This window comes from Epinephelus moara, chromosome 1, assembly GCF_006386435.1.
Source record: "Epinephelus moara isolate mb chromosome 1, YSFRI_EMoa_1.0, whole genome shotgun sequence".
Lineage (NCBI taxonomy): Eukaryota > Metazoa > Chordata > Actinopteri > Perciformes > Serranidae > Epinephelus > Epinephelus moara.
Genome location: NC_065506.1, coordinates 49,924,256 through 49,938,354, shown reverse-complemented (window position 1 = coordinate 49,938,354; position 14,099 = coordinate 49,924,256). Strand labels below are relative to the sequence as shown.

General features: G+C 43.4%; 1 protein-coding gene across 1 annotated transcript in view; it reads right to left on the bottom strand.

Moving 5' to 3' along the window:
- The window catches only part of LOC126396611 (FH1/FH2 domain-containing protein 1-like), a 20,400-nt gene extending 8,071 nt beyond the window's left edge, over window positions 1-12,329 (bottom strand). Inside the window, exons 1-2 of the mRNA XM_050054869.1 lie at window positions 12,074-12,329; window positions 954-1,060 (exon numbers count right to left, since the gene is read on the bottom strand). Of these exons, the coding sequence (XP_049910826.1) occupies window positions 954-1,060; window positions 12,074-12,238 (272 nt within the window). The 5' untranslated portion in view covers window positions 12,239-12,329. The remainder of the gene's footprint in view (window positions 1-953; window positions 1,061-12,073) is intronic.
- Window positions 12,330-14,099: the final 1,770 nt, after the last annotated feature.

Below are 14,099 nucleotides of genomic sequence, written 5' to 3'. Positions count from 1 at the left end.
AGGAGCCAGAGCCTTCAGCTATCAGGCTCCTCTCCTGTGGAATCATCTTCCTGTTACGGTCCGGGAGGCAGACACCGTCTCCACATTTAAGACTAGACTTAAGACTTTCCTCTTTGATAAAGCTTATAGTTAGGGCTGGCTCAGGCTTGCCTTGTACCAGCCCCTAGTTAGGCTGACTTAGGCCTAGTCTGCCGGACATTATTGTTTCCAATGGCTGCCTGTTGCGACTCGCGAGCAACCGCGTGGGGGGGGGACAGACACTGAGATACAGTATGAAGATGGCGTGTTTATCAAGCATCAACAGTGGTGTCTTTAAAACTTCAGCATAGAGGATTTCTTATTGCAACTTTGACATTTTCTGTTGCCTTGCCTTCAAACATCACACTGCTGCTTCACGGACAATCCTCTCTCCGCTCCTCTCTCTCTCTGTGCCTGCAGCGCTGCCTGCATCTACCTTCAGTGTTGATTGGCTGTCACTCACTTGTGCCGTGTAGCCAATCAGTGGGGGCTGTAGGCGGGACATTTGTTACACAGCACAGAGTGGAGACTTCAGGCAGACAGGCAGAGAGAGATGGCTGCATGAGAGCCAAAGGAGCGCGTTTTAATTAAAATAAACGTATTTTATCGGCTATCGGTGGAAAAAACGGCCAATGCCGATTATCATAAAAATGCTGAATATCAGCCGATATTATCGGCGGTGCCGATTATTGGTCGATCCCTAGTGGTATCAGTACTTTTACTGCAGTGAAGGATGTGAATACTTCTTCTCCTCCTGACTGTCCCTGTCCCTCAGCTGACAGTGAAACTAAACTCTGTATTTGACAGTCGGTCGTCAGCTCAGTCTGATGTTGGGTGGAGCGTCTCTTTAAACACACACAGCTGAACTGGTCATACTGGGCCGGCTCCGACAGGTGAGACAGAGACAGACAGAGGACAGGCAAAGGTGTTCGTACCTCACGTCTTCATAGAAGCTGTCCAGCTCGTCTCTCTGCTCGGCCAGAGACAAGTCCAGGTCCAGGTAGTTTCCATTAGGGGACAACTGAAGGGTGCACTCCTCCAACTGAGGGACAGACAGAGAGACATTGTTAGATAACAGACAGACAGACAGACAGACAGACAGACAGACAGACAGACCCAGCATGCATCTGGGCAACAGAGTCATGGTTAACAGCCTCTGTTATTTTCTCTACATGGTGTTCTATGATTATAGGATTAGTTATTAGGAGTGAAAACAGTTACACAACATCAAACTGGCTTTAGTTAAATAATTTACATTATAAACTTCCTCCAATTAAAAAAGCATTTAACAGTTTTAAATCCATTTCAATATAGTTTTTACTTATGATGTAAATACTGTTCATATATTTTAGTGTTGAAATAATAAATCCTCATCATGCTGATGACTTAGAACTCGGCCCACTGAGTGACCCTGACCTGGTGAACCCACTGGTTGCTCTGGTTGTGAACATTAAATTGTATTACTGTAATTATAGCATTCTCTGAGACAAGAATTTTCCTTTAGGATAAATAAAGTTCTATTGATTTGAATAAAATTGAATGATTGTTAAAATTCTGAGTCAAAATCTGGTTTGTTGCTGAGTGGGTTAAGGAAATGTAATTTGGTGGTTTGTTGCAAAACTCCCAAAAAAAAGGAGAGAAAATTAAATTGAAAATAAAAATTTAAAAGTTAAAATTAGAAATAAAAGCCAATGTTGCAAAAATCAAGAATATAAATATACTTGAGAATAAAAGTTATAATTAAAATATGAAGATTAAAGAGGAACACCTATAAGAGTTAAAATGAAAGATCTGTGTCGTTTGTGCAGGAACGTGCAGAGAGTCACAGTTTGAGGTTTGAAATCAGTGTGCGTTAAATCATAACAATTGAATCAAGTTATTCAGATATTAAAACAGCGTCTGGTCTGCACAAATATCTGCATCCAACTGTATCTCTGTCAACTCCACAGGATTAATTAGGGTTACAGCAGTGTGAGATTTCACAATACGATGACCATCTCAGAGGACACTGTAGTATCACAGCATTGATCTCATGATCAGTCAGAATGATCCTTAAAGGAGTGAAAACAGAAGAGTTATTGTTGGTTGAGCTGCATTTTTGTCCAAATCAAAGAAAAGCGAATGCACACGGTGTGATGACTGACAACTTATATATCAAAGTATTCCTTGAAAGCGTTGCATCACTCAAACTGAACGCACATTATAACATGAACCTTCATGTCTGTGTGACAGAAGGAAACAAGCTCAGCTGGTGTCGTGTCTGACAGTGAAACTGATCCTGGATCAGCTGCTGTAATGAAACATAAACACAACCAACTGAACCTGTTCTGCTGACGAGGTCAGGTTGTTATTTCTACATCAACACCGTCATCATCAAACAACACCGGGAAGAAATATTCAGACATGATTATGTCATGATATCAGTTATGATCAGATCTGAACTGAGACTCCTCTGGTTTCTCAAACTAAAGACTGAGGGCATCATATTTCACTGAAGCTGAACCAAAAACTAAAACATAGTTTAGAATCCCTGCAACCCCGCTCTGTGGTTGTATGACTCCACCCACCAACCCCGCTCTGTAGTTGTATGACTCCACCCACCAACCCCGCTCTGTGGTTGTATGACTTTGTGCCAGATCTAAAGGAATTCCCTCAGAGTGTTCCTGAGATATCACCCCCACAAGGATGGGATGAAGTATGAAACAATAATGGCTCCTGAACTGAAACTAACATTAAAAACTGAACCAAAATCAAAACTATAAAACGATTTCCATCACACGTCCTCTGCACGTTACAGACGTCTGATGTGGTGACGGAGTGTCAGAGGGCACAGACAGGAAATCAAACTATGTTCAACACTATGAGGAGGATGATGATGACTTATTATTATGCCTTAGCACAGGAGCATGACATCATCTCCTCCCTGACTTCATTCATTAAACGATTTAATGCTCCGCCCTGTCACGACGCTGACACACCATAGAGATTATCTGACACAAAGTCTGTGAGCGCTCCGTGTTTACAGACCCAAGATTCTTCTTCTGTTTTCACTGTGGGTTTAATGTGAGTCAGAGCTGAAGGAGAAGTAAATGAGGAGAGGAGGTGTGCAGGGAGGGGACGGAGGAGAGGAGGTGTGCAGGGAGGGGACGGAGGAGAGGAGGTGTGCAGGGAGGGGACGGTGTATAATAATGTGCGTGGATCTCTTTAATACGTCTGTCTGTCTCAGCGGTCGTCAAACATCACTTCATGCATCTGTTCATGTCTGTTAATTTTCATATGTTTTGAATTGTCCTCTGACTGTGTGTCGCTGCAGCACATTAATATTCTCATGTCAGTGAAACAGAACAAAACAGAAATGAAAATAATACAAACAGTAACATCAGTGAACACTGAATAAAATCATTTATATTCTGTTTCATGATCTTGTGTTGTGTTAATAAGGTGCTCCATGTACATAAATCAAACACACCCACAGTGTAGCTGTGTGTCCTGCAGGTGTGGTTCAGTGACACATGATCCACTGAGAGTGACCTACATCACACACACACACACAGTGTCATTCATAGAGACGAGCACAACTACACACCTGTACTACACACCTGTAAGACTAGAACTACACACAAGTCTAATCAGTTCATCACTGAGTCCAAGTGAATTTTTGTGCATAATTTGAAAAAATTGAGATATCACGTCACATGACTGTGACGGAAAGACGGACAAACTGAAGTCATGATGTGTCTGGTCACGGCTATCGCCATCATGGAGTCATAGTAAGTTAGACTCCTTCAAACAGATCAGCAGAACGTCAGGTTCAGAGGAAGTTTGTGATGAAACACTGTTCATCATTTAATCAGGATGAAGTCTAATAACTCTAAGTCTAATTTCTCAGTTCATTGTTCAGAGCACAGTAAAAAAAAAACACACATCACATTTTCCTCGAGCCAAAAGTGATGTCATCAGGTGTGTTGTTTATGTCACAGATTTTGCCCGTTGCTCCGACACACAACAGTTTTGATTAGTCCGACTAAAACTGGACTTTTAAAATCCCTGTAAACATGTCAGTGTGAGTGAAATGGTCCTGCAGTGAATGTGTCACAGTGGGACTAACAGACCCAGATCATGTGACTCCTGCATGTATACAGTCAATCAGACCCAAACTGGCCGAGGCGCTCTGAGCATGCTCCACAGTTTCCGCCCCGGGCTTTGACCCGGAAGTCCAATAGCATTAAATGTGTAAGAGAAGAAGAAGCCGGTAACAACATGGAGAAATCTACATCCAGAGCCGTGACTTTTTGGACGGACCAAATGTACAGAGCTGTAAAGTTGTCCACCATGGTAGCAGTTAGCTGCTAGCTAACCGTAGCTAACTTGTTTGTCCATTGTTTGGTCTGTGACGTAATAGGTCAACAGGAAAAAGGTCCAATACTAACAAGCTGAAAGGGGGCATATCTCCACCTATCGTAGAGGAGTCGCACATACTTGGCTCAATAAATGGATTCCCCTCCCGTGCTTGTATACTGGGACAAGGACAGTAGACCAGTTAGATGTCCTCGTCCAGCTGGGACTGTAGCTCCACTTCACTGTTTCCATGGAAACGCACTGACTGACAGGTGTAACGAGTGATGGAGGGGAACCAGTATCGATATGCAAACAAATATTTAAGGACGCTTCTACGTGCATCTAATCTGATGAAGAGAATGTGCTCACACAGATTTAGTTGTGACTCTACAGTTTTGTGGATCCAGCTGCAGGTGGTTTAAACCCAAACCTGATCTTTTCCAAACCACAACCAAGTGGCCTTTGTGTCTGAAGCTAAACACATGTGAACCACAGCGTTGTTGAAATGAAAAGTCTGAAGGTATCTGCTTCATAATGATGTTCAAACACAACGTATCTGTGGTTTGTACAAACACTTGTTCTGCAGGCTGGACTCATCAACACGCTCCTGATGTAACGTTCTGTCTGTTGAGGTCTGATCAGCTGATGTTATCGTCGTCCTCTGAACAGACGTCCTGCAGGTCGTCTGTGATGCAACACACCTGGTGCTCACCGTCACAGTCTGATGATGTCACACATGTTTATCTGTCATTAACTCCTCAGTATCTGATCTTTGCAACACGACACACACTCTGTGCAGCCGACATGACGACAGATCAACTTTCCTCTCTTTTTTCCTTCGTGCAGTAAACACAGTGTTTGAGTGAAAGTGAGGTCACGTTAGAACGCTTTCTGTCTATTTATAGTCCGGTCCTGCGGCTCAGCTGGCAGCGTCTCGTAGCTCTGAGTCATGGTCAGGTATGAAGCTGGAATCAACGCGGCCACAAAACAACCAGGTCTGATAGTGAGCGGCTGAAAACACACTGCAGAGTATCTGAACCAGCAGAGCTGCATTCTTCTGACAGCAGCAACACCGCCACACACTCTCTGAACACACACTCTGAATACACACTCTGGATACACACTCTGGATACACACTCTGGATACATGTACACACTCTAATGAAGCTGGAGTGTGTGTTCCAACACATGACATCATGGTTTAAACTGTTAAAACTCTGTCAAAGGTCGTTCACAGACTTTTTTCTGGAGCTTTTATAAGAAGACTTCAATACAACGTTAGTGAAGCTCCAGACTCTTTGTCACGCTGTAGGTGTGAAACTTACAGTAACGTACTTCCTGTCAGCACTGACACCTGTCAGGTACTACGAGTCTGCAGATATTACTGAGTGAAGTCCAGAGGTGGAGGGACTCACACCTCTGACTGAAGTTAACTCAGAGCTGGTTGGTGTTCTCACGGCAGTGTTTACAAGCCGACCACATCATGTTGAATCTGTGAAGACACCTCTGTTCTTCTCTCATCATGTCTCCATAGCAAACAAACATGGTAAAAACTTTTGCCTAAAACTTTATGATTTCAGTACAAATGGTCTCGTGCACAGTGGAGCAGCGTGTCTGTGCACGAGACTGGATTTGAACTGTGCCCAAGTGGAGCTCATACTCACGTATGTGCACGTGCTCAGGGCGCGCTATTTGTATGAGGTAGTATTTTAAATCATTATCTTTGGAGTTAAAGTTGTGTTTGATTGTCTGACTGGATCAATGAGACTCTGATTATTCTGCAGCAGTTGTGTGTCAGAGTGTGAACTGATGTGTTCACGTAGTTTTGCTGTTGTTAAGGCCGACCTGTTCACTGTGACTCATCAAGAACATTTTGATCCTTTCTGATCCTCTGTTCACCATGGAGACATGAGAGACACCATGGAGACATGAGAGACACCATGGAGACATGAGAGACAAGTGAAGAGTGAAGAGTTTTCTTCATGAAGTCAACATAACACACGGTGATACACACATGATCACTGTATGTTTGAAGTCGTCCTTTAAAGTTCCCAAAGTGTTCGTACGTGTGGAGCAGACTGATCCTTTCAGCTGCTTGAGGTGGAGTCACTTTTATCTGCTTCATACTGACCTGCACTGGTGCAGCATTTCTCTAGTCTTCTGACCACTCAAAGCACTTTTTACACTACGAGTCACATTCACACATTCACACATTCACACACTGGTGGCCGAGGCTACTTTACAGGGTGCTCCTCAGTAACCACTCACAATCACTCACACACCAATGCAACAGCCACCAGGAGCAAGTTAGCATCAACATGCAGGCTGACGGATCCAACTGCTGATCACCCAATTAGTGGATGACTGATGATTAATATGTCCCTCTGGGATGTTTAATATCGCGTCATTGTGTCATGTGGAGCTGCCCACATCTGTCGGTCAATGAGCTGCAGTGAAACAGGTGACTGTTCATATGAACTCAGATCATGTTTAATCTAATGACTTCACACAAACTTACATCTGATGTTAAAATAAAGAAGAGTCACATTTTCTCTCCAGCTAACAGCTGCTAGCTCATTAATATCTCCAGTCTGTCTGCAGCTTTATTTAGCTTGCTGGCTAATGTTAGCATACATTTCCTGTGTTGTTGCACCAAACAACCCCCCCCCCCCCCCCCAGTCTCTGACTGTTGTCTGATCACTGTGACTAAAAATGACTCAGTGGGTGTTTGCCCTCCTGATGGAGCGAGGCTAACACTTTCCCCCTGCTTCCAGTCTTTGTGCTAAGCTAGGCTAACATGTCTCAGCTCTGGACAATGAACAATGAGTAAAATGAAACTCATCGTCGGGCCGTTTCCCTGCAGCTGTGTTCAGTTCTTATCAACACGCTGCTGTTAGTATTACATCCGTCCATCCATCCATCCAGCTTATCTCCTGTTTACAGGTCCCACCCTTTTCCTCCATGATCACTCCACTCTGCCCTCAGTGGAGGAGGAGGAGGAGGAGGAGGAGGAGGAGAAAACTGGCTCAGAAAAAGCAGAACACTGCAGAAGAATGAATAAAATGTTTGAGCCTCTGTGTCGGCCTTATCACCTCATTGGATCTCGGCCTGCAGGTCCAGCCCCAGAGCATGATGGGAACAATTAGGGGGTCTGTGGAGGAATGTAATCTGGTGGTGCCGGCGCTCTCTGGTCTTTATCTGATGCCGGAGATTCCAGCGGGGCTCTGAACGCCTCGCAGGAGGCTGGACAGGGATTTAGTCTCCTGTCTTGAACTGTCATGGCGGCATTTAAACTTTGATCTGAAGCAGGAGCTGAGATGGCGCTGAATAAGAGGCATAAATAAAAATGTTTTTTTATTGGGGAGGATCATCAGAGTCTGAACAGATCTGAGTAACAGTAATAAATAAAGTGGTGTTCCAGCGAAGATCATCAGAGTCTGAACAGATCTGAGTAACAGTAATAAATAAAGTAGTGTTCCAGCGAAGATCATCAGAGTCTGAACGGGCCATCAGGTCGCAGCAGGTCTGACAGGAAGCAGAAACATGAAGCTGAGCGTGTTCAAACACAGACTGCTGAGTAATAACGACCTGAGGACACACGAGCTGATGCTCCACTGTGACTTTATCCCAGTCAGCCCCGCTCATATCTGAGGAATGAGTGCGAACATGAAAAATAACTGATACGTAACTGTGGTGTTAAACTGTGACGCTGCATTCACTTCCTGGACAAAAACAGTTGCAGCATCAGTAAGAGAGGAGATTCTCAAGTTTCCACAGAGACAGATTCAAACTGAGTCATTACACTGTGCAGGAAGCAGCAACATCACTGTGGACCTTTAATTTGACAGGACACAGCTGTGAGTCCAGCAGCGTTCAGGTTCAAGAGATCAAACGTCAAAGATTTGAGCCACAGGTTCAGACTGAGAAGTCTGACATCACTGATGACAAGGCCTCACCACTTTAGATCTGAACTCATTCGTTCCTCCATGTTAACATCTGACAGTGTTAGAACATGGTTTGATTAACCTAAATGACCAAACACTGAGGAGACACAGTCCTAAAAGTTGATCCACATTGGACCCCCCCCCCTCCCCCGCCCTCCTAAAGACTTAGATATCTGCTCCAAACATAAATCCATCAGTGCAGATTAATGCTAACAAACTAGGAGATTCACAAGTTCGATGCTTCTGGACCAAAACAAATAAATGTGCAGTGGAGGTGTGAGTCCAGCGTTCTGGGTCCTACTCTTACTTAAAGGCGTTCCCCAGGGTTCCACACTGGGACCATTAATATTCTCCATGTCCAGAGCTGCTGGAATATAAATACTGTTCAGATATTCAGAGCTCCACGCTGTCACAGCGCAGAGCAAGTCTGGACACAGACGGAGCAGCAGAACACCAGGCGCGGTGACAGTGAAACTGAACCGTTCATTGTGCTGCGTCTGAAGGTTTGTCTCTGCAACAGCTGCTCCTCTCATCCATCAATCTGATCTGATCGGACTGATATGAAGGGACACACACACACACACAGACACACACACACACACACACTCACACACAACCTGTGTTTTGCATATTGCATTTTTACAGGATGTGTGACAGTGTAATAATAATGTAATGTTCATGCTGCCATCTTGGCCTGTCGCTCTTGAAATAGAGATTATTAATCTCAATGAGACTTCACTCTGTTAAATAAAGGACACATATATGATTTTTTCCCCTGTTGTTCTCCTTAAAACTCAATTTGGAAAAAACACAATGTTTTTATTTTCTGACATGTTACAGTACGGACACTTGTTTATTTCTCCTGTCCTGCTGTGCCACAGCTCAGTCTGACACATGAAGAACTCTGCCCTGTCCGTCCAGATATTTTTGTGAACAGATATGTTCCTCTACATTTGGGCCTCTCGTCACACAAACAGAGTTTTAGGTCATGACAGAGGGTATTTTTCAAAACGCCCACTAAGGTCAAGATTTATCAAAACTCTGTTTCCTGTTCATCTGTGTGGACGTGTAAAATAAAGCGTCTGGGGAGACTATGATGTCATCTTCTTACATCAAGTGTCTATTGATGCTTTGTGTGGTGAGCAAACGCTGAAAACAACAACAACAACAACAACAACAATGGCGGGCTAACGCTTTGCTAACGTTTTGTCAACACTGCTTGGTCTAATGACGACTTTACAATGAAACCACCACTTCAGGGACGAACAGAGACGTCTGCTGCACCCAGTGTTTCTGCTGCAGCCAGTGTTTCTGCTGCAGCCAGTGTTTCTGCTGCACCTCAGCGTCCACGGTTATAAGTCCACTAGAAACAAAAGTTCTGGATCAGGACCAGTGGAACCAGCAGACGGTGGGACACTTTCCAGAGTGGGATTGTTGTTGATGTGGAGTGGAAGGAAAACTGTCACATGTCCATGTTGATAACACAGTGGCTGCACGGCTCCATAAACATGTGGAGCGCCAGCTGTCAGTCATGGAAACACAGCAGCACTGCAGCAACGCTGTCTGTGTGAACACTGCACACATCAGTGTTTGGAGTCAGTTTAGTGTTCTAGTGTTGACGAGACGAGATATTTTGGTCGTGTGGATGGAATTTATTTCTAAACGGAGGGAAATTTATCTGTTTACAACAATATCTGGATACGTGTTGACAGGCCTCAATGAGTTTCTGTTTGACATGATTGAAGAGCTGAAAATTAAAGTAAAATTACAGCACAAGTCAGTCAGCAGGAATGTGAGGTACAAAGTCGTGTGAAGCGTCTGGTCACAGGCTGATGATGCTGTCGCTCATTTCATGTGGACTCAGTTTATTGTGTGTTCAGCTCCACTGACGAGAGCACAAACCAAATCAGCCTCGAGTTGATCAGTAGGACGGTCCCTCTGGTTCCTACCTGACGACTGTACCTGAGTATTAGACTAACATGTTGACCTGATGATGGCGCTACATTAAAAGTCAGAGGATGATCAAAGTCATCATGGTTCATCCTGAGGGGAGCATGAACCATGAAGCACATTTCATCACAGTCCATCCTGCAGATGTTTCAGTCTGACAGACAGACGTGTTCATCTCTGAGGCTACGCTGCCGTCACAGCTAACAGTCAGTGAACGCAGCGCTGAACAGCATCAGAGAGACAATGATGGAGTGTCTCTGATCAGCAGGATCGACGACAGTAACAGTGTTTCAGTGAGACAGCTGCTGTCAGAGATCTCCGTGAGTTTAAACCCTCCTGGTGGTTTATAAAGCACAGACACAGGGCTGCTTCCTGTCTCCACTGTCTGAGCTGAACATGAACAGACAGCTGCAACACACACCTGATACACACATCTCATCAGAGGTGGGACCAGGTCACAAGTCTCAAGTCTTTGCACTCAAGTCCCGAGTCAAGTCCAAAGTCATAAACATTGAGTTTTGAGTCCTGAACAAGTCACAATGTGCTCTGCACCAAATGTAGCAGTAATGATGCTGGCTGAGTATCAAGTCGCTGGATGTGTTAACATCTGTGTGACGTCAAAGGTGGAACAAAGATGGAAGTTGTAGTGTCTCTGTCTGTAACCTTCAACCTGCGCAGTTTGCAAACTGAAAATCATTTTTTGTCAACCACCGCTTGGTTTCTGTGCACAAACACAATTATCTTTCATGTCATATTTTACCAACTGGCGCTCAGTAACATAACGTTAGTTCTTCATTTTCTCCTGCAGCTAGTTTGGACGCTGTCAGGTCGGTTCAGACGAAGTGGATCTGGGGAATCAGGCGTCGACACGCTGGGAATAAATTACTTTCAAGGAAAAAAAATTAATTGTGTCACACTTTTAAAATAATATATCTTTTAATCTTTCGGCTGCAGGGAAGCTATCACGTATTTTCAAGTCAAAGGCTCAAATCCAAATGAAGTCACAAGTTGTTAGAGTCATTGTTGAGTCTCAAGTCTTTTTTGATTTCGTCATGACCAGTCACCAAATGTGTGACTCGATCTGACTCAAGTCCAAGTCACTTGGCTCACGTCCAAACCTCCAGACCTAATACTGATGGGCTGAAGCAAAGCACCTTCAGATATTCATTGAGTGCTCAGTGGCATTCAGCTGACTCAGAAAAAACAACTATGGAAAACAGGCTGGAAAATTAATGACACCAGACTCCATTTAAAAAATGTCATTTTTAAGGTGACACAGATCATCAGAAGCCATACCTGAGGAGTGTATGAATGATCTATTGATTTAAGGCTTCTGGTAAATTCGACTTTAAATCTAAGTTTTTAAATGAACAGAATTAAGTATTGAATGTAGAGTACTGGCTGTATCTCAGTCCGAGACTTTCAATCACACTCTACATGGCCAATGCACCATGAATACATTAAATGGCATGATTTTTAAACGCAGTTTGGCGTGTCAGCCTGAGCTGGAGTAAGAGCAGAGGATTTGATGTTTGTTTCTCTCCTGTGGCTTTAAATCTTTTTAGCTTCAGTGTGTGTGTGTGTGTGTGTGTGTCACCTGTGCAGGTTAGTCAGTCACTTTATATATTAATCAGCAGTTACAGAATATTTAAAGCGGTGTCTTTATGGTTGAATCGGGCGGAGCGGAGCCTGAGCTGTTATCAGGTCGGCTGGTTGTTATAAACTTGCGTCAGCAGCAGGTTAAAGAACCGACAGGTGAGCAGAAGTTACCTGTGCAGGTGAACAGTAGTTACCTGTCCACAGGTAGTAAAGTCAGAGACCCACCTTGAGAGGCGCCTCCAGCAGCTTGTGTATCCCGGCGATCTGCTCGCTGAGCGGCAGGTTCTCCTCCACGTTCACCGTCGGAGGTCTCCGAGGTTCGGGGAAGTTGGTGCAGATAAACGGGTCCGAGTCCTCCAGGTACTGGACCCGGCACACGATGGAGGCCATGGCCGAGAGACCGCGACCCTACTGCGGCTACAAGTGTCTGTGTGTGTCGGTGTAGATCCGTCCGGCTCCGGAGGATCCTTTCAAATGAAGAGAACCCGCTCCTCACCGCCGGGACACCGGGGCCGTCAAGCACCGGCGGATATATACATGCACTTCCGGTCACACCTTCCACAATAAAGGCAGTTTTTGGCGGCGAGATAAATATAGCTTGTTTTAATTATTTTTTATTAATTAGATTTAGTATATAATTTATTTCTTTGTTACTTTTATGTATCAAACATCACCAAGTTGCAAAAAGGCCTGTTGAATAATCTTAAAGCACTGGAGAGGGACCTCTCATTTTATTTCTGATCCAGTGGAGGGACATACACACTTATATACACACTTACATACACACTTACATACACATTTAAATGTTTAAGGTATGTTTTCACCACATCTCTGAAATCAGTGGTTTCCAACTGGTGGGTCGTGGTGCAGAGGTGTGTCACAGGTCCACTCTGAAGGACGTAAGTGACTCACAAACAAACATGTCAGGTTTGTAAAAAACATTCTTTACTTTTAAGTTCGGTGAACTTATGACACAGAGCTGCGTCTCTGAAGCTGTTTCCTGCTGTAGAGTGACTGAGGGACAGTTACCTGTCAGAGACAAACCAGCTCAACGACACGTCGAAACACAAGTATGATGCTGAATGTCTTAAATTGTATGAAGCTGGGGTGTCGGTGCGTGAGTGGATAGAGCAGGCGTCCCATGTACAAGGCTGTTGCTGCAGCGGTCCAGGTTCGAGTCCAGCCTGTGGCCCTTTGCTGCATGTTACTCCCTCTCTCTCTCTCCCTTCACACTCACATGTCCATTAAAGACAAAATGCCCAAAAAAACTGTGTGAAGCTTCAAATAATGACTGAGGAGAAATCTAGACCAGTTTGGAACCACTGTCTTAAATAAAAAGATTCCCCTAAACATCTTAGTTACTCACTACAAACTAGAGAAGGAAGGAAGGAAGGAAGGAAGGAAGGGAGGGACAGACAGACGAATGTAAACATGTGAGGGAAGGAAAAACTGGATTTTGTTCTTTAAATCTTAAAAGTTGTGAAAAAGACCTGATTTTTTTTCCAGTGTGATTTAAACTCCGTCTTTAATGTGCTGTTCAGGTCACGAACAAAATTCTGAACACTTCCTTTTTTATTTCAAACATTTACTTTTACTTTTAATACTTTAGTTCCTTTAACACCATAAAGTTACTTTTGATACTTAAGTTCAGTAAATATCAGATAGCTTAAGACTTTTACTCTAAAATATTCTAACAGGTGACTTTAACTTTTAGCAGCGACATTATCTGGTGAGATATCTGTACTTTTAATCAAACATGGCTTTTTAGGTACTTTATCACTGCCTTATTAACCCTTTGAAACCTGAGAGCAACTTGGCAGTGAGCAACTCAACAGGAAATGACCCAGAATTAGCAAAAAAATAGTAAAAAGTTACAAATAAATTACCTAAAAATTAGCAAGAAAAGTAAAAAAGAAATAAATAAATGACCTGAAAAAAGGGCTAAAAATTGAAAAATACAGTTTGAATATATAATTTGAATAATTATAAATTAGTTTTCTGGACATCATTCACTGTTTTTTAAAGATAAGTTTCTATGAATTTTCTGTCTTTATCTGTTTCTAATAGCTGATTTTCAGTTTATTTTCTTGTCAGCTTTTTAACAATTTCTTGCTCAAGTTTTCGAAAATATAAAAACAGCTGATCAAAACAGTTCATTCAGGTTTCAAAGGTGTAAATGTTTGTTAAAGGCATCTGAATGCAGCTCAAGAAAACTGATGCTGATCCAGGTTTCATATGGTTAATGATGGTG